The sequence below is a fragment of the Xenopus laevis genome, chromosome 6L (assembly GCF_017654675.1).
Source record: "Xenopus laevis strain J_2021 chromosome 6L, Xenopus_laevis_v10.1, whole genome shotgun sequence".
Classification (NCBI taxonomy): Eukaryota; Metazoa; Chordata; class Amphibia; order Anura; family Pipidae; genus Xenopus; species Xenopus laevis.
In genome coordinates, this window is record NC_054381.1 from 155,389,040 (window position 1) to 155,415,280 (window position 26,241).

The 26,241-nt window shown below is 40.8% G+C and overlaps 1 protein-coding gene across 1 annotated transcript in view; it reads right to left on the bottom strand.

Moving 5' to 3' along the window:
- Positions 1-463: 463 nt before the first annotated feature.
- The window catches only part of zfat.L (zinc finger and AT-hook domain containing L homeolog), a 50,517-nt gene continuing 24,739 nt past the window's right edge, over positions 464-26,241 (bottom strand). The window contains exons 12-16 of the mRNA XM_018268279.2: positions 23,178-23,316; positions 11,845-11,963; positions 7,554-7,677; positions 6,708-6,838; positions 464-1,067 (exon numbers count right to left, since the gene is read on the bottom strand). Of these exons, the coding sequence (XP_018123768.1) occupies positions 828-1,067; positions 6,708-6,838; positions 7,554-7,677; positions 11,845-11,963; positions 23,178-23,316 (753 nt within the window). The 3' untranslated portion in view covers positions 464-827. The remainder of the gene's footprint in view (positions 1,068-6,707; positions 6,839-7,553; positions 7,678-11,844; positions 11,964-23,177; positions 23,317-26,241) is intronic.

Below are 26,241 nucleotides of genomic sequence, written 5' to 3' on the forward strand. Positions count from 1 at the left end.
ATGTGATCTAATTTATTAAAAAAATCAGAATATAAAAAAATTTCAAACAAAATTCTTGAAAAAATCTTGAATACCCGAGTTTGTGCTCAAGAAAAAAAACCCTTCAAAAACTCAAATGTAATAGTTTACATTTTGCCCCCATTGACTTTTACATGACCTTGCAAGCTTTTAAATGCTAAAAGTGTTAGATTTGAGAATTTTTAGCTCAATAAATACTTGATTTGAAGTTATAATTTGAGTTTTTAACTGGTTGTCTCCAATCAGTACAATGATTTATGTGCTCTATAGACTGAAGTAAGTCATCATCTACTTGTTGCTCTCCTGTGGCTTCAGAACATCATACGGCACACTGTGGTTGGTGCTGTGGCTGCTGGAAGATGTTATTACACAACAGTTGCTGAACCCCAAGTAGCCTATCCCCAAGTCCCTAGTGATGAACCAGGACAGTGACTCCTAGCCTTACTCACATCAAAGCTGAGCTGTTTTTATTGTAATGTTATTATGAGAACAAAGTCACATGACCTGGTGATGAGTGATTGATTGGCTGGACGCAGTGGGGAGACAGGTGGAGGTTTGAACAGTTTTGTGTGAATTAAGAATAAAATGATGTTCTGCATTTATTGCTGGAAATAAGGACATTTTATATGAAAAAAAGAGTCCTTCAAGGGCAGGTATATAATATGTGGCAAATTCTTCTTGGGAAAAAAAAAGTTTTTTGTTTTTTTTTTTCTTAAGAAAAAAAAAAAAAAAAGGTGGGGAGGGACTTTACAAGTAAGTATACAAAATTTGTAACAAATGTAGCATCATTCAGTGTTAGGGTAAGTCCTTCAGATCTCTTGCAAGATGTGTTCCATGGTCCCGTCTCCCACTGGCTGCATAGCCTCCTGGACATACACAATGAACTCCGAGGCCTCTTCCCCTTGAGTATAGACTGTAACAGTCTCGATCCCTTCAACGTCATCTGCTGAAACCACCAAGTGATGCTGTTCACTTAAGCCCACAGACGCTTGCTGCAAGGCCTCCTGGATCATTACTGTGTGATTGGTCGTGCGCTCCTCCTCCGTCACCTAAAACAAATATGTAGGAAGGGATTATACAAGGTAACCCGTCTGTTCTGCTAAACAATCCAAGGCAAAAGAAAATTCTTGACCTGGGTATCAGTCTTGGAAGGGAATATCTGTGACTTCTCATTATAGATAAACCATTTACCATAACTCTGTCTACAGGGTAGATGTGTAGTAACAACTACAAATACAACTCAACTCCATCTTTGTCTGCCTCATTCTGTATGTACCACACACCCCTCTAGCCCTCTTTTTGGGCAGGTACATATTTTATTCATCATTCTGCATGTACCACTTACTGAGCCCTCACAGAATATCTGTGGTTCCTCATTCTGTACAGGGCTGATTCTCTGCCACTGCCCAGCTCCCTTGATGCCGCCCCCCAGCTCACTTACCGTTCTTGCACAATTGCACTCCCGGCACTAGAAGAACTGAATTTCCATTTTAATAACCTGGAAATTCAGCTCTTATAGTTGCCAGGAACAGGTTTTTGCCGCGACTTGGGGGCTGCTGCCGTCTGAGGCAAATTTCCCAACTCTCCTCATGGGAGTAGAACCCCTGATTCTGTACATTCAGATGTTGTGGTACTGTGCTTCTGCTCATTCAACACACCTTGCCCTCTATACGTTTAGGATGATTGTGTAGTTAACCATTCTATATTATTTATTGACTGCAATGGTAGCAATCCCAGGGTTTAAAGTAAAGACCACCATAGTATAAGACCAGGTCGGCAGCAGAAGCCAATTCAACAGGAGGTGCGACAAGGCGATACTGTGTGTCAAAATCAAGCCCAGACTAGCCATCAGTAGACTTTAGCCATAGGTATTAAGTAAATGTTGGCCTTACGGGGCCTGTTTGGGCCTTTGTCCAGCAGAAATGTCATGTCCTATTTTGAATCTCAGTCTGGACCTGGTTATAGCCCAAAGAGCAGAAAACAAACTGATTTTCTTCAAACCAAGACTGACCAGCACTAGATAAATGTTAAGGAACAAAGAGCGCTTGATCATAGAATTGCATGAAGAGTAGACCAACAAGCGCTGTGCTTCACACTAGGCATGTCCAAAACTGATATACCCACATTTTTGAATGCCCAAAATAGTTAAGTGGGCACATGGACACATTTCCTTGTTATTGGAAAACCTAGTGTCCAACTGACTTTTACACACTTTTGGTAATTACTACCAAGGGATGACAAAGAATTTTTCATGATTAATGACTCAACCAAAGGATGACTGAAGGAATCCTGCATGATCAACGACCCAACCAAGGGATGACTAAAGGAATCCTGCATGTTCAATGACCCAACCAAGAGATGACTGAAGGAATCCTGCATGATCAATGACCCAACCAAGAGATGACTGAAGGAATCCTGCATGTTCAATGACCCAACCAAGAGATGACTGAAGGAATCCTGCATGATCAATGACCCAACCAAAGGATGACTGAAGGGATCCTGCATGATCAATGACCCAACCAAGGGATGACTGAAGGAATCCTGCATGTTCAATGACCCAACCAAGGGATGACTGAAGGAATCCTGCATGATCAATGATCCCCAAAACAGACTGACCCTCTTGGAGTATGTGTTCTCTCTTTACAATCATTTGCAAATAATGTTATTCCTTTTTTGTTTTATTTAAAAAAAAAAGCCACTTATTAATCCTTCAGCTCTTGTTGTTTTCTTCTGCCCTTTCATGGAAATATAAATGATTAACACAATTTCCTATGAGAATTATGTTTCCAAATGTCAGCTTTGAGACAGTTATCTTTATTCCTTTGCTTTTCTTGTCAGATAAATGACAGTTATGTATGAGCATTTGCATTTCAAAAGTTGACGTTTACACGACGATGCCTCAGAAAAATTTCCATTTCCGTTCTTATATAAAAGCCTCTGGCACAGTCCCCTCTGCTGGAGAATAGAAAGGGGAAAGGCTCCACTCAGCTTCCATTCGACTATTTGGCATCTCCATTCAGCTTAATACAAGGAATATGTTTAAAAGAAAAGAAAGCCACAGCTCAAGTTCATACTCGGGGGGGGGGGGGAATGAAACAAGTTTGACATTTTATTGAAACATCACTCGGCAAAATCAAACACTCACATTTCTTTCAACTACTGAAGCTGCGGATCTGCTTGTGTTGGAACGAGTACACTGAATTATTGCCCTTAGCCATGCACTGCTGTCACAATAACAGTTTGTAAACAAACAGAATGACTAATTTTCATGCACATAGACATTTGCCAAGTTTTAAGCCAATAAATAATGTATAATGAGATCTTTTTCTACAGGGCTTGATTAATAAAACACCACTATACTGTAGTACAAAAGCCAGAGCATTCATAAAAGTATCCCAGATATCCAGGCCGGAATTTGAAGACTGAAAGTAGTTCCTTCCATCCTGCTAGGCTCTGTTTTTAACGATGATTCTAGAGTTGTTCAAACTTTTGCCAAAGAATATCCCAATATATATAAAACAATTTTTATAAATGACGTTTCTTCAGGAAGCCATCAAGCTATTGAGTGGTGACCAGTGATCTGAAGACCAGGGACATCAGCCTGTTTTGCTTGAAGGTCTCCAAGAATGAGTAATCAGCATTTAGAGTTGCCCACACTACTGGGCACTGATGTTAAAGGGATACTGTCATGGGAAAAAAACATTTTTTCAAAATGAATCAGTTAACAGTGCTGCTCCAGCAGAATTCTGCACTGGAATCCATTTTTCAAAAGAGCAAACAGATTTTTTTATATTCAATTTTGAAATTTGACATGGGGCTAGACATTTTGTCAATTTCCCAGCTGCCCCAAGTCATGTGACTTGTGTTCTGATAAACTTCAATCACTCTTTACTGCTGTACTGCAAGTTGGAGTGATATCACCCCCCTCCCTTTTCCCCCCAGCAGCCAAACAAAAGAACAATGGGAAGGTAACCAGGTAACAGCTCCCTAACACAAGATAACAGCTGCCTGGTAGATCTAAGAACAACACTCAATAGTAAAAACCCATGTCCCACTGAGACACATTCAGTTACATTGAGAAGGAAAAACAGCAGCATGCCAGAAAGCATTTCTCTCCTGAAGTGCAGGCACATGTCACATGACATAGGGCAGCTGGGTAATTGACAAAATGTCTAGCCCCATGTCAGATTTCAAAATTGAATATAAAAAAAACTGTTTGCTCTTTTGAGAAATGGATTTCAGTGCAGAATTCTGCTGGAGCAGCACTATTAACGGATTCATTTTGAAAAAATTTTTTTTTCCCATGACAGTATCCCTTTAAGGATCACGCTTGGCTTATAGTCTGCATTAAAATCCATCCCTGAGATGTTCAGTTGGGTTTGCCAAACTACGTTCTGGATTTTGTTATATTATGCTATATACTGCCAAAAGTATGCAAAGGCTTGCCTGTCCAACATTTCATTACAAATACAAGAGTATGAATATGAAGTTGGACATCTCATTGCTGCTTTAACAGCCTTTACCTTCTACATTTCTGTAGGTGTTAGCTCCGGCCCGTCTGTACTTTCCTAGGCAATCGGATAGTGAGCCATCGTGATCCATGGCCCCTTGAATCCAGCTCTATTCAACTATTTCAGAAATCCCTGGGTCAGCTGACCAATAACATTAATACCCCACCTGACAGGGGCGGGCATGAGGGCAATTAAGTGTATGGGGATGTGCCTAGGTTGCTAGCATCATTTGGTTCAGCAATGCTCTTCTGAGAAACCTTCTAAAAGATGGTGGATGTGGTTTGCCTCAATTTGGCACTGATGTTGGGTCAGACCTGGTTTGCACCAGCCTTTCAATATATCCTACTCAGTTGGGCTGAGGTCAGGGCACTGTGCAGGCCAATCAAGTTCTTCCACTCCTTGCTTAGAAACCCCATTCAAGACCTTGTTTTGTACTTATGAACATTATAGTGCTAAAACATGAAAAACTCTTCCCCAAACTCTTGCCACAAATTAGAAAGCACAGCATTGAGTGACGCAGTTGCACCTATGTTTGCAAAGATGTATGTGGCTAAAAGCCCTCATTCACCACCCTCCACTGCTCCACTATTATTAGAAAAAGTGATCCGGGCAGCCATTCTGACCTATATACGCAGAGTAGTGCAGCGGAGCTTAGGGGCGCCATGTTCGGTAGCTTCAGATTTCCTCGTGATATGAGCACCAATACTTAAGCTTTTGGTGCATGCACAGTTGGAGCCAGAAAGCTCCGTAAATTACCAAACAGAAAGAAGAGGAATCCTCTGCCTCGCCATTCTGTCAATCCCTGCACTGCCTTCCGCTACCTATCAGAATCAAATTAATGACCCTGACATTCAAAGCACTTCATAACTCTGCCCCACCCTACATCTCGCATCTCCAAATACTCACCCAAACGCTTACTATGCTCCTCTACTGACCTGCTACTCAACTCTTCTCTCATTACCTCCTCACATTCAAGACTTTGCAAGAGCTGCCTCCCTCCTCTGGAACTCTCTCCCACGGTCTGTCTGACTTTCTCCCAACCTTTCTGCTTTCAAGAAATCTCTTAAAACGCACTTCTTCTGAGAAGCCTACCCTCACTCTGCTTAACTACCACATTCAGTACCACATTTCTCACCCACTTAATTCGATCTTGCCCACTCCCACACCTTGTGTATTACTCCCTTCCCTTTAGAGTGGAAGCTCTTTCTGCATAGGGCCTTGCTCACCTTTTGTACCGGTATTGATTGTGATGTATGTAACTCCATATGTTCTATGTATATACTGTAATTCATGTGATTTAGTTGTATAATCACAGTTACTTTACAGTGCTACGCAATATGTTGGCGATATATAAATACATGTTAATAATAATAATAATAAGATACTGAAGCTAACGAACATGGTGCCCCTGAATCCGCTACTAGGTCAGTTACATAGTTACATAGGGTTGAAAAAAGACAAAGTCCATCAAGTTCAACCCCTCCAAATGAAAACCCAGCCCCATACACACACCCCTCCCTACTTTTAATTAAATTCTATATACCTATACCTATACAAACTATAGAGCTTAGTATCACAATAGCCTTTGATATTATGTCTGTCCAATAAATAATCCAAGCCATTCTTAAAGGCAGTGTTGCTGCCCGGGTCACTTTTCCTAATAGAACACTATGTGGGAGGAAACAGGGAGTGGGGCCAGTGGAGGGTGGCAAATGGGGGCTTTTAGCAGTGGGGGGGGGGGGTTTACTTTTCTATTATCAATTCCAATGAGTTGAAGAGGCGTCAACATACTTTTGGCCACGTAATGTATTTCTGTACAATAGTTAGAAGGCTACAAGTTGGGCATCCTTGGGCTATATCCACATTTAAAAATGGTTGTAGAAATAAAAATGTGGGTGATAGCTAAAAGAAGATGAGAACTTATTTGTATATGAGGAATAAAAGTAGATCATGTAAAAAGTAGAACGTTCGATATGAAAGAAGACCATGAAACCTTGTCGGATGTGACACTGAGCATGAAGGTGGTGGGAAAGTAGAGTTAAACTGGCAGAAGGTAAATAAAACTGTTTTCCAATTCTGAATAAGAAATAACCCTGGAGTGCACACACACACGTCAGAGAACCTTTATTAGGCAATAACGCACAATGTTCCCAGGAGCCGGCACTGTAATGATCTCACCTGTTCAACCACTGTAACGGTTCCGGGTGCCATGGCAACTACGGAGGCGACAGCTGCTGCGTCGTGGGTCTCCGCGCCCAGCTCGATGATTTGCTGGAGTATGTTTACAGCCGCGGGGTCAAGTTTTTCACCTACCCAGGAAAAACAATAAAAAATATTCAGGCAACGTCAGCAAAAGCCGCGTCTAATTGCCCTCGTGGATTTCGTACAGTCATTATATTTTTTTTTAAGGGAGGACGTAAAGGGAAATGACTGCTTCTTTTATGAGTTTATTAGCAACTTCATAATTAATGAAAATAAAATTAAAAAGAAAAGTTTTTTTTGCTAGGACTGTGCTAGTAAGTTTATAATGCCACTCTCCCCCCCCTACTATTCTCCATAGTCGCCATCTGCGATGCCATCTGCGGCTCTACCGACATGCAAAACAACTGTTTTTTGACAGCAGTTTGCTAACGGGGAAAACAAATAACATTCAGAATTCGGGCTTGATCTCTCTTTATCTTTTAATTCCGGAAATTGTAACGGACTCGTAGGATACGACTTTATTTGTTCTGCTTCGTATTATGATTTGGCAGATTCGTTATTGAAGAGGTGCATTGGCATATGAGGGAGGCCATACTGATTATAAGGGGCAGAAGAAACTTTGATAGAGCAACTTGTACGTTTGGTGGTGCTGGTTCTTCTAGAAGCTCTGCTGCCTGTGCACTCAAACAAAACATTCGCCAAAAATGGCCATTTTTTTCTGCTAAAAAATGTTTTCTAAACTGCTGAACAAAGCAGTAAGCATTGCTTTTTTTACTTGTTATCTCTTCAGTACTAATTAAGGAGGCAGGACTCGTCACTTACTGGTATCTGAGGTATATCGGAGGTCTTGGAGAGCTGCCACCGCCGCTTCTGTACCTTGAACATCGGCTTCTGTATCCGTGATATGAAGGTACTGGGTGCAGGTCTCCTCTGTCATTTCAAGGGACTGTAATATTAAACACACTCGGCAAATAAAATATTCCATTGACTTTGACTATTCATATTAGGGATGCACCGAATCCAGGATTCTGTTCGTGATTTTGCCTTTTTTAGCACAATTTGGATTCGCTGAATCTTTGTGCCCGGCCAAACGAAATACTAATCGCGCAACTTTTTGTCACAAAACAAGGAAGTAAAAAAATGTGTTGCCCCTTTTTCTTTTCCTGGCCCTAATTTGCATATGCAAATTAGGATGTGGTTCGCTGTTCAACCAAATCTTTCATGAAGGGTTCAGGGATTCGGCTGAATCTAAAAGTGGATTTGGTGCATCCTGAATTCATATAACAAGGGCATATTACTTTTCAATTTCCTAAGACAAGAGCAAGCCAACTGTAACAGTTCTGGAGTAAATACAGAACAAGGAGGGAAAGAATATGCCGATCAATATTCATTGCTATGGTCGCGCAGATGTTCTTTTATTCCAACCAAGAGCTTGGGCCCTCTGCCAGGTGCATTAATGCCTCCGTCTGTACATAGAAAGATTGGTGGGTGCAGCTTCATGAATTGCTATAGGCACGTTTGCACCTTGATGGATAATTGATTTTTTGGGGGAATTTCAGACTGCTATGTTGAAATCTTTTTAAAGCTCCCGTTGCCTTTTCCTCCTCCAAGTGAGGGAATACAGGGATATGGAAGATAACTCATAGTACAAGTTGATCCAGGGACTGGTCCCATTGCATCTTGGAGTCAGGAAGGAATTTTTCCCCCTCTGAGGCAAATTGGAGAGGCTTTAAATGGGGTTTGCCTTCCTCTGGATCAACTGGCAGTTAGGCAGGTTATATATAGACTTAAAAAGGTTGAACTTGATGGACGGGTGTCTTTTTTCAACCTAATTTACTATGTTACTATGTAGTTCCCTTTGGGTGCAGTCTGCTGTCTCCCCAGTGTCCCAGTTATGGGGTGGCCCAGTAAAGCTTGGGCAGTGTCGGACTGGAATGCCAGGGAGCCACCAGAAAACTTTAGATGAGGGTCCCACTGGTAAACTGTGACCATGGGCCCATTTTCCAAACTATTATTCCTCCTCTATGAAGTCAACCTCTTTATTCTCCTAGTCTTTTAGATCTACTTACTATAATTTATTATTATTATTATTATACTATCCTTCCATTATTGAGCCATTTTACCATAAAGAAATATGGAAAGACCATGATATTTGCCAAATGTTTAGATGCAAGGGGGCCCACTGACACCTGGGCCCACCGGGAGTTTTCTTGGTATTCCGGTGGGCCAGTCCGACACTGGTCTTGGGATTCACTTTTTGAGAGAAGGTTGACTGTACAAAAGGAAAAAATATAGGACAGTTGCCATAGACTAATTCCTAGCTCTGAATGAATACAAATAACTTTATATTACTCCTCGGACACAAACTCTTGCTGACGTCCAATGTAGAGCCAAGATAATTCTCCTATTAATCTTTGTTATTTCATTCTGCCTACTACAGGAGCTTCCGCATCTCATGCGACAAGAACGTGACAGCACACACATTTATCAAACCTCTCTGGTCATTTGGCTGCGCCCCCACCAGCTTTATCTGTCAAATTCCGAGACTGCATTGGAGGCTGCCTCTCAAAGTGGGTAAGTTAAGGAACCTGACAAAGGAATCCTAATGAATTTAGAATACGCCACTTAAACTGCCAAATGACTTCTCTCCGTTTGTGCAGCACAACAGTGGCACATAGCTGAATATTCAAGAAATACAACGGCTGAAAACAGAAATGATATTATTACAATATAAAAGCTGGTGCCATTATTAAATGAATATTTAGAAATTATAAGGCAACAAGTAAGAATATTCTAGAGAATGTCTCTATGCCCCATATTAGTAAAGAAAAAGAGACTCGGCCACTATAGGCTGCTAGTTTAGGGCAAAAGTCTTCATGGGAAATTTTAATTATCCAGATATTAACTGGAACAGCAGTTCTGCCAGCACATACAATGGGAACAAAATAATTACAAATTAAAAAGCCAAGATGCGTCTTTTAGAAATATTAAGGGGCAGAATTATCAAGGGTCGAATAGTCAATTTGGATTTAAAAATTCACACATTCAAATTTTAATCCCGCTATTTGAATGTAAATTGTAATGTGAGATTTATCACACCTCGACCATGGAAACAGTCCTAATTCGAATATTCGCCACCGAAAACCTGACGAGTTTGTTACAAATCAATGGTCCGTTGAGCCATTTGAAGATGTTAATAGCCTTCCTGACCTTCAAGTTTTTTTGGGGGAGAAAAATTTGATTTGAAACAAATCAAATACGATTCAAATTTTCGGGTCGGAACCATTTGATCGAATATTAGCCGTTCGAATTTTTTCTTAAATAACCTCCCGATGGAATTGTGCATATATTCGAATTTCAAAAAATTCACATGAATTCGAAATTCGACCTTTGATAAATGGGCCTCCCTGTGTTGTAACGAAGGAATAAAGAAGAAAAAAAAAATTAAAATGAGGAACAGATTGCTTCACGTGCAAAATATAATAACCACAGTATATCTCTAAAAAAGGTGAGTGTGTTTTGTCATTTAAAAATTCTGATATTTTGTTTACAGGGGAACAAGGTGTTTAATTGGTCCTTTTCTTCGGTGTATAGAACAGAGGAGTCGGATTTTATGACCCACTTGGTAGAACCCAAATAGCTAGAACAAGTCAGGGGCAGACACTGGATATGGTACTTGAATGTTTAAGCAAAGCTATGTGAGCAAAACCACAGGCCCTGATGAAATACATTCTAGTGCACTTAAAGGGCAACTGTTGGGCAAAACATTTTATCCCCAAATATTTAACTACTGTTACCCCCAACCAAGAAAGATTAGCTTAATGTTAGCCAGGCCTCTTTTTTCACTAATTAACTAGAGGAAAATATTGAATATTGCAAAATTATGATCTCAACATGGCAATTATAGACCCAATATGGTGGGCAAATTATTTGGGGACCACATCAAAGATTATGTTCTGGAACATGGCATTTCAAGTAGGAATTAGCATGGCTTTATGAAGGACAGATCATTATTAAACTGACTTGATTTTTATGATGAATTAAGTAGGCAGTTGGACAGTGGGGCTGAAACTACTGATTCACTTTGATTTTGCCAAAGCTTGTAATATAGTGCCACATAAATTACTGCTTTCTAAACAAAGGTCTGTTGGTCTTGGTTATGTTGCTTGTACATGGATAGGAAACTTGCTAATGGAGTCCCCAACCTATTTTACTCATGAGCCACATTTAAGTAGCAAAAGAGTTGGGGAGCAACACAAGCATTAACAGGGTTCCTGGAGGTACCCAATAAAAGCTCTGATTGGCTGTTTTATAGCTCCTATGTGGACTGGCAGCCGATTTGGCAGTACAACCAAAACTTACCTCCAAGCCTGGAATTCAAAAATAATCATCTGCTTTTAGGCCACTGGGAGCAACATCCAACGGGTTAGTGAGGAACATGTTGCTCATGAGCCACTGGTTGGGGATGACTGAGCTAAAGAATCCTGTAATGAGGGTGATTGCCAATGGCACATTCTCTGTTTGTAGAAGAGTTGGGTTCTATACTGGGTCTACTTCTACTTCTTATTTGTTCATTAATGATTGGAGAAGGTTATTGTAAGCAATGTATATTTGCTGACAGATGACACGAAACTATGCAGGCAATTAACTCCATCCAAGAAGTGTCATCATTGAGAAGGGAATGGGACAAGATGGCCAATCTGGGTGGCTCAGAGGGAGATCAAACAAATGGAAAACTGTGCTCACCACTAATTTTTAAAACTTTAAGCAGGGGTGCAATGAGGCGGTGACCAAAAAATGTATACAGACAAATAGAAGAGTCCTCTGCACACATTATCAATATATTTAGGAAATTGAGACATTTTGTGCATTAAGCTACTAAAATATGACAGGGATTGTTTGTCCATATATTGCAATATAATTAAGCTGGACAACTACGTCAAAGTCATCCCATATCTGACCAGTCCTATGCTCAACTTTCAATAAGAATCCTGCTACTTCTACTAAAAGCAAGCTGCAGGTAAACCTTAGTCCTGTGTAAAATGTCTAATAAAGCAGTGTTCAAGACTACACGCCAGATGAAACTGCAATAAAAATAAGAAAATCTCAGTACCTCCCATTTGGAGTCTCCTTCATTTTCCACCAGCTTAAGGCCATGTTTGTTCTTCAGATGTCTGTTGAACTCCCACTTGGTTCCATACACAAAACTACAAACTGGACACTTCATGCCCCCTAAAATAAAGTAGGAAAGATGTATTATCCTGATTTATTAATTTGTGGGTGTGAGGATTAAATCGGAAAGTCGATGGATAGAGAACCAGGAAGAGAGTAATTTGAACAGATGGATGTCAGGGTGCAATAAATGTATATGAAGCAAAATAATGGGTAAGAAGAAAGGGATGCCAGTGAGAATTAAATGACTACAAAAAGTAATAAGTAAAGAATCAGTGAAAATAGGGGGTATGGGAAAACGAGGGTGGGATTGCAGCTACAGGAATGACAGTGGAAGAGGTTGCACAGGAGGAAATAATTTGGAAAGCAAATTAGAATGTACACAAGATTGTGCAGTAATACTCTAACCACCTTCAATATACTAATTGTACATTCAACGTGATGTCACAATGGGTCTGAATCTCTCGGTCCTCTTTCTTGTCGATGTCTTTGATCAGCTTACAAGGATGTTCATTTTCAGCTACACAACACGCACATACAGTTAGGCCCATGAATCTTTGGACAGAGACGTTTTTCTAATTTTGGTTCTGTACATGACCACAATGCATTTTAAATGAAACAACTCAGATGCAGTTCAACTGCAGACTTTCAGCTTTAATTCAGTGGGTTGAACAAAACAATTGCATAAAAATGTGAGGAACTAAAGCCTTTTTTTTAACACAATCACTTCATTTCAGGAGCTCAAAAGTAATTGGACAATTGACTCAAAGGCTATTTCATGGGCAGGTGGGGCAATTCCTTTGTTATGTCATTATCAATGAAGCAGATAAAAACCCAGGAGTTGATTTGAGTGGAGGGGTTCTTGTATGTGGAACAGACAACATCAAAGCAGCTCTCCATGCAGGTGAAACAAGTCATCCTTAAGCTGCAAAAACAGAAAAAAAACCAATCCGAGAAATTGCTACAATATTCGAGTGGCAAAATCTCCAGTTTGGTACATCGCGAGAAAGAAAAAAATCACTGGTGAACTCAGCAACGCAAAAAGACCTGGACGTCCACGGAAGACAACAGTGGTGGATGATCTCAGAATCATTTCCATGGTGAAGAGAAACCCCTTCACAACAGCCAAACAAGTGAACAACACTCTCCAGGAGGTAGAGTCTCCATATCCAAGTCTACCATAAAGAGAAGACTGCATGAAAGTAAATACAGAGGGGGCACTGCAAGGTACAAGCCACTCATGAGCATCAAGAATAGAAAGGCTACATTGGAATTTGCTAAAAAAACATCTAAAAAAGGCAGCACAGTTCTGGAAAAACATTCTTTGGACAGATGAAACCAAGATCAACATCTACTACAATGATGGCAAGAAAAAAGTCTGGTGAAGATGTGGAAGAGCTGAAGATCCAAAGCATTGCACATGATGTATAAAAGATTTGGGAGGCAGTGTGATGGCTTGGGTGTGCATGGCTGCCAGTGGGACACTAGTGTTTATCCATCATGTGACTCAGGACAGAAGCACAAGAATGAATTCTGAGCTGTTCAGAGACACTGTCTGCTCAAATCCAGCTAAATGCAGTCACATTGATTGGGAGGTGTTTCATAATGACCCAAAACATAGAGCCAAAGCAACCCAGGAGTTTATTAAAGCAAAGAAGTGGAATATTGTTGAATGGCCAAGTCAGTCACCTGATCTCAACCCAATTGAACTGCATTTCATTTGTTGAAGACTAAAGGCCACAAACAAACAGCAAGTGAAAGTCTGCAGTAAAGGCCTGGCAGAGCATTAAACAGGAGCAAACCCAGACTCTGGTGATGTCCGTGAGTTCAACACTTCAGCCTGTCATTGCCAGCAAAGGGGTTTTAACCAAGTATTAGAAATGAACATTTTATTTTCAGTTTTTTCATTTGTCCAATTACTTTTGAGCCCCTGAAATGAAGTGATTGTGTTAAAAAAAGGCTTTAGTTCCTCACATTTTGATGCAATCTTTTTGTTCAACCCACTGGATTAAAGCTGAAAGTCTGCAGTTCAACTGCATCTGAGTTGTTTCATTTAAAATACATTGTGGTCATGTACAGAACCAAAATTAGAAAAAGTTGTCTCTGTCCAAAGATTAATGGACCTAACTGTACATTTTATGGCTGTTTTGCATTATGGGGGTTGATTCAGATGACCAAGATTTTTTTTCTAATCAAACAAAAAACTGTGTTTCCAGTCATCACATCGCGACGTCAACACATTTTCCGCCATCACTTTGGATATTGCTTTTGAATTGAAATGATGGAAACAATGCAGCCCGTTAATTACAGATCCAACCTTTGTAAGGAGGGTTTTAATTAAGGAGCAAACAAATGGCCGCACGCCATCAGGCCTGAGATATAACTGTGCGCCGTTTAATTGAAATTAAAGTCCAGGGGAAATTCATTTCCTTGTAGCTCATACGGTTGGAAGGTAACGCGCAGAGAGGAGGTTATTGAAGATGCCGTCAGCAGTCGCCGCACTTCTATTCTGCTTAAACAGGGATCCATTAGTGAATTGAAGTAGTTGGGCATAAAACCAAACTAAACATCAGCACGACTAACCAGCATTACACACACATCCAATTAGCAGGCCCATTTTGAGGCCAATTTTAAGTTTGCCGACCCTGCATTCAGTCAAAACAAATGACAAATATATTGGAACTGTTGGGAGCCTCTTTATAATTTGTTCCATTGGGTAATCACATCTAATTAGATGATTGAGTGATGGCTACTTCCAGTAAAGATGACACGAGCAGCTCTAAGTGATGTCATATGGCAGATGTTCTTTGAAGCTCAATTTAAGTCTTTGAAATCTACAGAACTTGTACTGAGCAGCTCAGGAGAGCCAAGCTATGGAGCAATGTCCCAACAATGAAAGGCTAGGGATCAGGGCCACCATAAGGGGGGCACTGGGGGTTACAATTATCCCGGGCCAGATGGCTTCTATGTGTTAAGGGTGGCCTGTCCGTTCTGCGTTTCCTGGATTAGCCGGGCCCCACTTGAACTGCCGAAGTAGGAGCCGAGTTGGGAGGGAGGGGTCTGTTCGCTGATGTTTTTTTTTTAAACTTGGGGGCCCTGACCGCTGGTTTTTTATCCACTTTGGGTTCCCTGACCATTTTTTTGTTTTTTTTTTAACTCGGGGGTCCCTGGCCGCTGATGTTTTTATTAAACTTGGGGGGCCCCTGGCCACAACTGATTTTTTTTTTTTAACTTGGTAGGGTGGCTGCCAATGATTTTTTCTTTTTTTTTTTTTTACTTGGTAGGGGGGCCCATAAAAATCGCGGCCCCGCGAATTCTGACGGCAGCCCTGCTAGGGATAGGTGCCTACAATTAAACTACCAAGAGAAATGGTGCACCCAGCCCATATAAGCAGTACTGAAATGCAGAGAATGCAAAAAATAGAATATAAACAGGAGGGCATACTCACAGTTCACCCCCAGTCCAAGGGTGCATATACATAGGAGCAAAACTAAAAATGCGAGTTCCTCCAAAAAATAAAGCAACAAGTAAAAAAAATACAAAAAGTTTATTAGGACATATTAGGACATGGTCTTATATGTCCTAATAAACTTGGTACAACGAATGGAAGCAAAACTATTACGGTTGGGTTCTCTGGAGAGAAAAAAAAAAAAGCTTCTCGAAGAACAATCATTAACGGCATTATCCTTTGGTGGACAATTTAGGGGACGGGTAATAGCTCAAGGCTCATCAGTTGTGTAATGAACTTGCACGTCTTTTTGTCCCTTTGTAACTCATCACTAGAGGCATCATGCTGAGGAGGATGGAGGCTCCACACAAAATGCTGTTCCCACAAAAGATTATAATGAAACTAAAACAATTCTAGAAATCGTGCCATTACTTTTTTTAGAAGTGAGAATGGCCTTTTTTGCCTCCAAATTGTGTCATACTCATCTTCTCGGTCCAAAGACTGTGCTTTGAACTTGATTGGGTGGAGGCTCCAGGGAGGCTGAAGATACAGTTAACATTAGTACTCCAGCCTAAGAAAGTCTTGCACTGGTGTCCACTATAGAGGAATACTGGCCAATGGCACCACAAGGATAAGATTGGCTTGAGGGTGTGAATATAAATGTGTAGAGAATCCTGATAATTCCTCTACAACTCACAAAGATTTTATTTTTATACATTTAAAACAACTGATTTTAATTCTTTTTTTGTATACATGATTCCGGTACATTCTTTCAAAACAGATTTAAGTTTGTATATTTTAGTGTGCGATTAAACCATCAAACTCTGCACAAGTAAAGCAAATGAAGGAGTCATCAGCGAAGAACTGTGATGACCGACTAATCAGAAACTCATCATTATCTGTGGGGACAATGGAGAGAAGGTCATATGAGAAGTGTCCACCCTAGAGTGAGGTGTCTGGAATGTCGACATGTATAATGAGCTTGAAGAATCCCAGACATAAATAAAATAAAGAGACTGTTGCCTAATGAAACTCAGAGGAAACAAGTATCTCACTGCATTCGGTTTAGGTCAAAGGGCTTTGATTAATATTGCATAAATTAATCCTCTACAAACCCCATTACATTCGATTGGGCAGTGTTGAAAAAAATAAAAGTTAAAGGAGAAGGAAAGGCTAAAAGTAAGTAAGCTTTATCAGAAAGGTCTATATAAATACACCAGTAAACCCTCAAAGTAATGCTGAGTCCTCTGTCAAAAGAAACAGCACATTTCTTTCCTTCTATTGTGTACTCATGGGCTTCTGTATCAGACTTCCTGTTTTCAGCTTAAACCTCCAGGGCTTGGGCTTGAGCATGCTCAGTTTGCTCCTCTCTCCCCCTCCCTCCTCCCCGCCCTGATGTAATCTGAGCCCAGAGCTAGGGGAGAACAGAAAAGACTCAGGCAGGAAGTGATGTCACAACAAGCTAATATGGCAGCTGCTATCATAAACAAACAGAGAGCTTCTAGAGCTGTTTACTCAGGTATGGTAAAGCATTCTGCAGAATAAATATAGTCTTATAGCTTGTACTAATGTGGCTATTTTATTGGCAATAAACTGCCTTGGTAGCTTTCCTTCTCCTTTAAAGGACAAGATCATCATAGCAAAAAATTTAGTTTTGTGTGATTTAGGGGTCTATTTATTAAACCTCTATTTTTTTTCTCGTCGAGTGTTTCCAAAAAGTAGTTTGTAGAATATAGTAGAATTCACTGCAAACCTGTCATTTATCTTTATACTGCACTGGTGGGGCACGGTGTCCAAGGTCAGGAATTTGTAGTGAAGTACAAGACAGAGGGAGGGCTGTATGCCCCCGAAACTTTGATACCTTGGAGACTCAATAAATGGGGTAAGCTCCCCAACTGCAAATTATTGTGAGCGTGTGTCTCCATCATAGTACTCCAAAAAGCTCTAATACCACTAAAATTCAACCTTTAATAAATGGGCCTCCCCATCTCAATTTCTGCTGCTGTTTCCAGGTCCATTGTTCCCGATTCCTGCTTCCCTTTTCCTGTCCTTGTGTTGATTCCTGGTTTTTGAACGGCCTGTTCCTGTTCACAAGTTTGCCTCACTATTGTAAGGGTTGGTTCTGACCCTGCCTGTCTTACTACCTGTCTTTACTACCTTCTTACAACCTGTCTTTACTACCCGTCTTTACTACCCGTCTTTACTACCCGTCTTTACTACCCGTCTTTACTACCCGTCTTTACTACCCGTCTTTACTACCCGTCTTTACTACCCGTCTTTACTACCCGTCTTTACTACCCGTCTTTACTACCCGTCTTTACTACCCGTCTTTACTACCCGTCTTTACTACCCTCTTACTAACTGTCTTTACTACCTTCTTACTACCCGTCTTTACTACCTTTCTTACTATCTTCTTACTACCCGTCTTTACTACCCGTCTTTACTACCCTTCTTACTATCTTCTTACTACCCGTCTTTACTACCTTTCTTACTATCTTCTTACTACCCGTCTTGACTACCCGTCTTTACTACCTTTCTTACTATCTTCTTACTACCCGTCTTTACTACCCGACTTTACTACCTTTCTTACTATCTTCTTACTACCTGTCTTTACTGCCTTCATCTCTGTCCTTACCAGATGGGGATTGGTAAATCCAGTTAGTCTACACAGCAAAGCAGTAAGGTTATTTATAGTTCAGTAAAAGATTTGCATGGCCAGTACCATTTGTGACAAAGTTTGGCACTTGCCTATCTAGCCATGATTTATAGGACAATGCAGGGGGAGCAGTGGAATGATGAAGGAGGCAGATATTAGGTAGTAATCACTTGGGGCCCATTTATTACACCTCAAATTTATCTGGTCGAGATTTTAAAGGGAAGAAAAAAAAAAAGAGATTTTAGAGATTTATTGTACCCCAACGCTGCTAAAAATCTGATTCCAAAAACACTCATGTAGAAGTCAATGGCAATTGTCCCTTTTACAATTTAAGGATGTTTCTTGATATTGTGATCTGCACAGGTTTTTGCACAACAATCGGAAAAAGTCGAGGTTTTCGTGCACCGTCTCGAAAAAGTTGTACGTTAAGAGCATCAGACTCGGAAAAGTCGTACGATTCAAATTCTTGCACAATTTTGTTGAGACTTTTCTTGCACTGACTTTTTCGACCTGATCTTTTGATAAATGAGTGGATTGGAATTTGGATAGACTTGGTTTTCATAAATTTCTAGTAAATATCCTCCTTAATGGTGACTAGGGTTTACTTTGACTTAGAAACTCTTGGGTCACTTAAAGTGCCCATAGATGTAGAGATACGCTCGTTTGGAGACCTCTCCCAGATCAGGAACATAATGCATCCGATAATGGCGGGATGGCACTCAGAGCTCTTTGTTTTTCTAAGTCGCCCAAAGTTTCCTCGTGAGGCAACTTCGGAAAACGAAATGTTACTAGTACCATCCCGCTGATTGGTTACGACTGGGGCAAAAACTTTGAGGGTGGAGGTTTACAAAACTGGTTCAGTTTTTAGGGATGCACCAAATCCAGGGATTCAGCCTTTTTCAGCAGGATTCGGCCGAAACCTTCTGCCAGGCTGAACCGAATCCTGATTTGCATATGCAAATTAGGGACAGGGAAGGGAAATCTTTTTGTCACAAAACAAGGAAGTAAAAAATGTTTCCCCCTTCCCACCCCTTACTTGCATATGCAAATTAGTATTCGGATTCTGTTCGGGATTTGGCAGAATCTTTCACAAAGGTTTCAGAGGTTCGGCCGAATGCAAAGTAGTGGATTGGGGGCATCCCTATCGGTTTTACTGCAGAGCTAGAACACTAGTTAGAAATGGACCAAAGGAGCACAGTAAAATTCTGTAAAGCATTGAAATGCAGAAAGCACCGAATTCACCATTTGGGATTCAGCCGAATCCTGTGAGAAAGATTCTGAATGCTGAACCGAATCCGAATCATAATTTCCATAAGTAAATTAGGGGAGGGAAAGGAAAAAGTGGGAAAAACATTTCTACTACCTTGTTTTGTGACGAAAAGTCAAGCGATTTCCCTTCCCTCCCCCTAATTTACATATGCAAATTAGGATGTTTTGATCGTATGAGTTCATTATGGAGGGGCAATATAATTATCTACCTCGAGAAAGCTCAAGGAATAACAAAACTCATAATAGAATAGGCAAGAACTATGCTTAGGACAATCTCTACTCATTGCCCTCATGTTAAACTCGGGGGCAAGCTGCCCCTTTAAAGGAAACTCTCACACTGATTTGGTTCCGCGCGGAGTCGGAGGGACGGAAAGCGACAAAAGTTTAGCAAACTAAGATTTTATTTGCCGTGTTCCTTTTGTGGAAAACAAGTCAGGCCTTCGTACAGAGCTGCCACTAAAAAAAAAAGCGAACACAAAGTACAAGAACGTACTGTGGCAGGTCAGCACTAAATACCAAATATACACAATTCATTGGGATGTGCACAGTCAGCTCTTTGCCGCGTCGCTTTAAGAAAGTAGCGGCAGCAATTTTACAATGCATTGGTATTGGCATTTAACTTAACTTTTCGCTTACTTCAGATTTTGCTGAAGGAATTCTATACAGATTGCAGACACTGAATAATAGATGCACTATAGTGCCAACACAAAGCTCTGTATAAACACTCACACAAACGCTACTGACTTCTTTCTACATGAGGGATGGGACCTACTAAAGGGCAACTACATTATTTTTTTTTTTCTTTTATTATTTCTTATTATTTGCTTTACTTTCCCTTGGTTTCTTGTAACAGTACTGGCGGCAGATTATGAAGTGCACACAATAGGGGTCATTTACAAATGCACAAGCCCTTGGACACAATTGCACAATAATGGAAAAGGTATTTGCTAACCATCACACTCTGAGCCATTCTTATATATAGGCACCCGGGGGCCTGGGCCTAGGGCGTTGGCTTTTGGGGGTGGTCCTTGGGTGCCTATATAATTGAAGAATATACTCACTGCTTAAATCCAGTGTCGGAGCTGGGCGAGTGAGGCGTACACGGCCCATTTTCGTGAAATCCAGACGTTGTGGAAGTGATGTCATGGACACTATGCACGTGACATCATTCCAAAGATTGGGGGCAATATAAGATCCTATGCCTGGGGTTGACTCCGGACCTACATACAGCACTGAACACCCTACGGAATGTTTGACAGTGATTTAATCCTTGATAAACGGCGCAAAACTGCACCTACTGACACTGGGGAACCTTGGAGCTGCCGCCATCTTGGACCTGGAGTTAATCCCAGGGTTCCAACAGCAAACGCATCAACAGGTGCACCAGGCTCGCGCCTAGTGAATCTAATACATTTGGTGCTTTAAAGGAGAGCTTCAGAATTTAGACAACTGCATTCCTGCTGGATGAAACTTGAACACAATTTGTATCCTTAGGCAAACCCAACTGTGTTTGGAGACATTGGACACAACTGCGATGGACATTGGAATTATGGAGAGAAATGCTGCATTTTGGGTAAAAAAAAAAAAAATCACACACTGCACTTGCCTTTTGTAAATAATCCTTAATGTGTCAACTGGATAAACCCAAATCAATAAAGGGCAACAAGAAGCAGAAAGCAGGGTGGGTGGAAGAAATAATGTTTAGCACCAAAGAATAGAGGGGTGCAAGGCATGTGCCGGGGGGGGAGGAGAAGTGGTGAGGGCAGTTGGTAAAGGGGGATTGGAGGAAGGCACCGGAGCAGAGGGTGAGACAATGGTGTTTGTAGCGATGGAGGTATTTGTACAGATTTATGGTAAGAGTTTGGAACCACTGCAAATAATACGGCTTGGAAGCAGAGAGAGGCAGATACATGTACCAAATGAGCAAGCTTGGCATGGCATTGGTAGTGACTGGTTGTATGGTCAATAGGTATGTTTGGATAGGAGAAGTACTGAATGGCCTTCCATAGGATGGGGGACATAAGATTAACAGCCGTTTCCTCTCAGTACAATGACATGGAGAGTAGTGATGTGCGGGCAAGCCCGATAGCCGCGGGTCGGGCAGGTTTGGGCAGACCTCGCACCCCCATTTGCGGGTGACCGGTGGGTTCGAGTTGAGCTCTTCTTCCTGCTCTCCCCACCCCCCACTGCCGGCTTCCGACTTATACTATACTTACTATAGACATACACCAGCTTGCCCCACCCCTTTTGTGACATCATCGGCAGCGCGGGTCTATAAAAGGAACCGGAAGTCGGGCGCGGTGAAGGAAGGGCGGCTTGCGTTTTACCCAACCCACAAATCACTAATGGAGTAGTTTTCAGACTCTTGAGTTCAAACCCCACTCTGCGGCTCAAGATTATCATCCTAAACCTCACCTTAAATGACCTTCAGGCCAAGATGGTATTATGCATCTTTTTGGACTAAATAATAGCCGAGCTTTAAGTATGAGAAACCCACATTAACTTAGTATAAGAAAAGAGAGTTTGGGTAAATAAAGGACGATAGAGAGTTTTGCATGATGAGTAGAGGCGGCTGGAGATGCAGTCGACTACATCTAATAACTTGTCACAGGGATGGGCCAAATTTTTACACGGATGAACGAATCAGAAGACAGAATCGGAGGCGCGGCACATAAACCAGTTCATCACAATTAATGGTCGACATTAGGATCTGCTGAACAATGTGCTTTATTGGCAGAGGGGAGGAAAACACTTCTCTCTATGTGACATGTTCCCAACAGTATATTATTTGTACGTCACTTACTCCATGTTCCGGCCAAAATAAAGTCAAGATCGTCAGGTTCCTACTCATTTTCAGATCGTTGCCTCAAAACGACTATGTTAAGTTTTAATAATAAGCCATCAGTGTTTAAAGGGCATGTAAAGTCTAAAATAGAATAAGGCTAGAAATGCTGTATTTTGTATAATAAACAAACATGAACTTACTGCACCACAAGCCTAATCAAACAAATGATTTATGCTTTCAAAGTTGGCCACAGGGGGTCACCATCTTGTAACTTTGTTATACATCTTTGCAAGACCAAAAATCTGGCTAAATCTGGCTCCATGATCTCTGTCCCTGCAGCTGGAGTAGGACACAGTAAAGGGGATGTAAAGGCAAAAATAAAATCCAATACAAATCTCTACACAGTCGCCGACTGCTCTACAGGGAAACAAACAAAGCTGCTTGAGTTCTGCATGGCTGGGAAGTAAGGTTGGGGCTCCCCCTGCTGTTCATAAGTATGATTGTTTCCCTGCAGAGCAGTAAGGGACTGTCTGACAATTCCTATCCACAGAAGTAAATGAAGGGAGAATTTCACTGAATACAGTCAGGTTTCTTATAAATACAGTACACATTTTTTAATTCAAGTATATTGGAGATAGGTTTCTTTTTCATTAAAGAAAGTAAAAATGGGATTTTATTTTTTTGCCTTTACATGCCCTTTAAGAGAAGGGTTTTTTTTCTAGTTTTCCAAATCTAAAAAAAAAATCTTCTCGGATCATTTAGATTTTGTGTCTACAATGATTTATCTGATCTGCTTGGACTGGGCTTGGAAGGAGATCAATCTCAATCATGGTGCTCTGGATATGCCTGGAACTAGAGCTCAGCGACTGTCTCATTTGGAAGTACATATAAGATAATGGAGAGCTGGTACAAATGTATACGGATGATGTGCACAAAAGAATATATAATCGGCTGTGGGCTGCAAAATGTGCAATAATTGTCTTGTGTAAGAACTGTGCCGCTACAAACCCTCCTTGTTATGCTGGAAGGGGTCACAGCAGAGTCAAAACCCCACAATTAAGGGAGAAATACAACGGTTTTCATATAAATAGTTAAACAATGAAAAGGGGGCGTTACCTTGGAGGAGCAGGGCTTCGTGGGAAACATCGCCGGTCCCAACATTTACACATTGCTTATCCGGATGTTTTTTGTTGTAATGTCTTTTTAAGGATCCAGGGATGTTGCAGGAATAGTGACATAAGGCACAACCAAACGGCTACAGGAGGGGGAATAACACACACATTAGGATTTTATTTTCAGTCATAGGAACATTCAAAAGGAAATACTACTTTTGGAATTGCCAACTCCTAGGAATACCCCAAAATGATTCTTAAAGGGATATTGGCATCGGAGAACATTTTTTTTTCAAAATGAATCAGTTAATAGTGCTGCTCCAGCAGAATTCTGCACTTAAATCCATTTCTCAAAAGAGCAAACAGATTTTTTTATATTCAATTTTGAAATCTGACATGGGGCTAGACATATTGTCAGTTGCACTTTAGGATGGAACTGCTTTCTGGCAGGCTGTTGTTTCTCCTACTTAATGTAACTGAATGTGTCTCAGTGGGACCTGGATTTTACTATTAAGTGCTGTTCTTAGATCTACCAGGCAGCTGTTATCTTGTGTTAGGGAGCTGTTATCTGGTTACCTTCCCATTGTTCTGTTGTTTGGCTGCTGGGGGGGGGGGGAGGGGGTGATATCACTCCAACTTGCAGTACAGCAGTAACTGAAGTTTATCAAAACACAAGTCACATGACTGGGGGCAGCTGGGAAACTGACAATATGTCTAGCCCCATGTCAGATTTCAAAATTGAATATAAAAAAATCTGTTTGCTCTTTTGAAAAATTGATTTTCAGTGCAGAATTCTGCTGGAGCAGCACTATTAACTGATGCATTTAAAAAAAACAACAAAAAAAACAACATGTTTTCCCATGACAGTATCCCTTTAAGCGGGATAACAACAGAACAATAGGAAGGTAACCAGATTACCGCTCCAAAACACAAGATAACAGCTGCCTGGTAGATCTAAGAACAGCACTCAATAGTAAAATCCAGGTCCCACTGAGACACATTCAGTTACATTGAGTAGGAGAAACAACAGCCTGCCAGAAAGCAGTTCCATCCTAAAGTGCTGGCTCTTTCTGAAATCACATGACCAGGCAAAATGACCTGAGATGCACCTACACACCAATATTACAACTAAACACACTTGCTGGTTCGGGAATGAAATTTTATATTGTAGAGTGAATTATTTGCTGTGCAAAAAGTGTAACTTAGAAATAAAAACTACATCATGCAAATCATGACAGAATCCCTGTTAATAAGCCCCTGCTAACAAAACAGTCACAACAAAGGGTAACAGGATAAGGTTATATATTGGATATCTTTTGTTGCTCTATTTCACTCTCAAAATAACAAAAAAAAAATATATTTTTAGTGATCCAAACAGTGTGTTCAAGACAAGTCCTACTCAATGCACAATTGACTGAACAAGGTGGTATACTCAATTAAATGGGGGTTTTCCCACCCAAATAACAATGTTTCTCCATCTTGATAGTAAATGTTATTACAAGCAACATTACAATACACATTCATTACAAAACATCCAATTATTTTAAAGGACAAAGTTAAACAAAAAATGATTCCCACAGTGTAGCCCTCCTCTATAAATGAGGGTTATAACTGAGGGGGTATAACTGAGGGGTACAGCTGAGGGGTACAACTGAGGGGTACAACTGAGGGATACAACTGAGGGGTATAACTGAGGGGTATAACTGAGGGGTATAACTGAGGGGTATAAATGAGGGGTATAACTGAGGGGTATAACTGAGGGGTATAACTGAGGGGTATAACTGAGGGGTATAACTGAGGGGTATAACTGAGGGGTATAACTGAGGGGTATAACTGAGGGGTATAACTGAGGGGTATAACTGAGGGGTACCCATGTAGAGTGAGATGGAGAAGGGGCAGGGGCAGGAGGGAGAGATGTGAGAGAAGAGCACAGGAGAGGAAAACTGGACTCCTTAAAGGAGAACTAAACCTTAACTAAAGAAGTAGCTAGAAATATTGTACATGATGTTTTGTGCTTCTGTACCAGCCCAAGGCCCTTTAGCAGTAAAGATCTGTGTCTCCAAAGATGCCCCAGTAGCTCCCCATCTTCTTTTCTGCTGATTCACTGCACATGCTCTGTGCTGCTGTCACTTTATTTCATGAACTGTAGTTTGGTGATTCTATAAGGTTATTAATGTTGCCATTAAATTGATAAATTAATTAATTGATTAGAATCTGATTTAAATCACTAATTTAATTTTAAATCCTTGTATTTAATTATGACGTACCTGTAGTATAAAATAGACGGTTACCCGGGTGGGGTCTTAATTAATCATTACCAATCGCACTATTAGAAAAATTTAGAAGGTAAGAGGAAACTTAGATCTAGTTTTGTGACCAACGGTTTAGTAATTATCTTATGCGGGTACTTTCTTCTTTCTATGAGGATCTCATACTTGTACTTGATCCCAACTAAGATATAATTAATCCTTTTTGGAGGCAAAACCAGCCTATTGGGTTTATTTAATGTTTACATGATTTTCTAGTAGACTTAAGGTATGAAGATCCAAAATAAGGAACGATCCATTACTGGAAAACCTCAGCATTCTGGATAGCAGGTCCCATACTTGTTCTTACTCAGTTACTTAGAGAGTGCAATATATTTACTGGGATGGAGGCATTAGTATACTCGGCAGGCAGGTGCTCCACCTTTTCGGCTGGGAAGTGATTTAGGGACTTGCTTCGGAACTTGCTGGTTTCCATGGCAACGCTGCAAATTGGGCCGACGTGCCAATGGAAACTTAAGCGGCGAGTGAAATTGTAAAATTCCTTTTAAACAAAATAAAAACGTGATTTCTATAAACGGGAGGGCAACGCTTGACTGTTCAAAAACACTGACTGACAAGCGGCGGGCGAGGGGCGAGGAATTACGGCGAGAGTTAATATTAGAGAGTAAACATTAAATAAACCCAATAGGCTGGTTTTGCCTCCAATAAGGATTAATTATATCTTAGTTGGGATCAAGTACAAGTTACTGTTTTATTATTACAGGTATGGATCTGTTATCTGGAAACCCGTTTTCTAGAAAG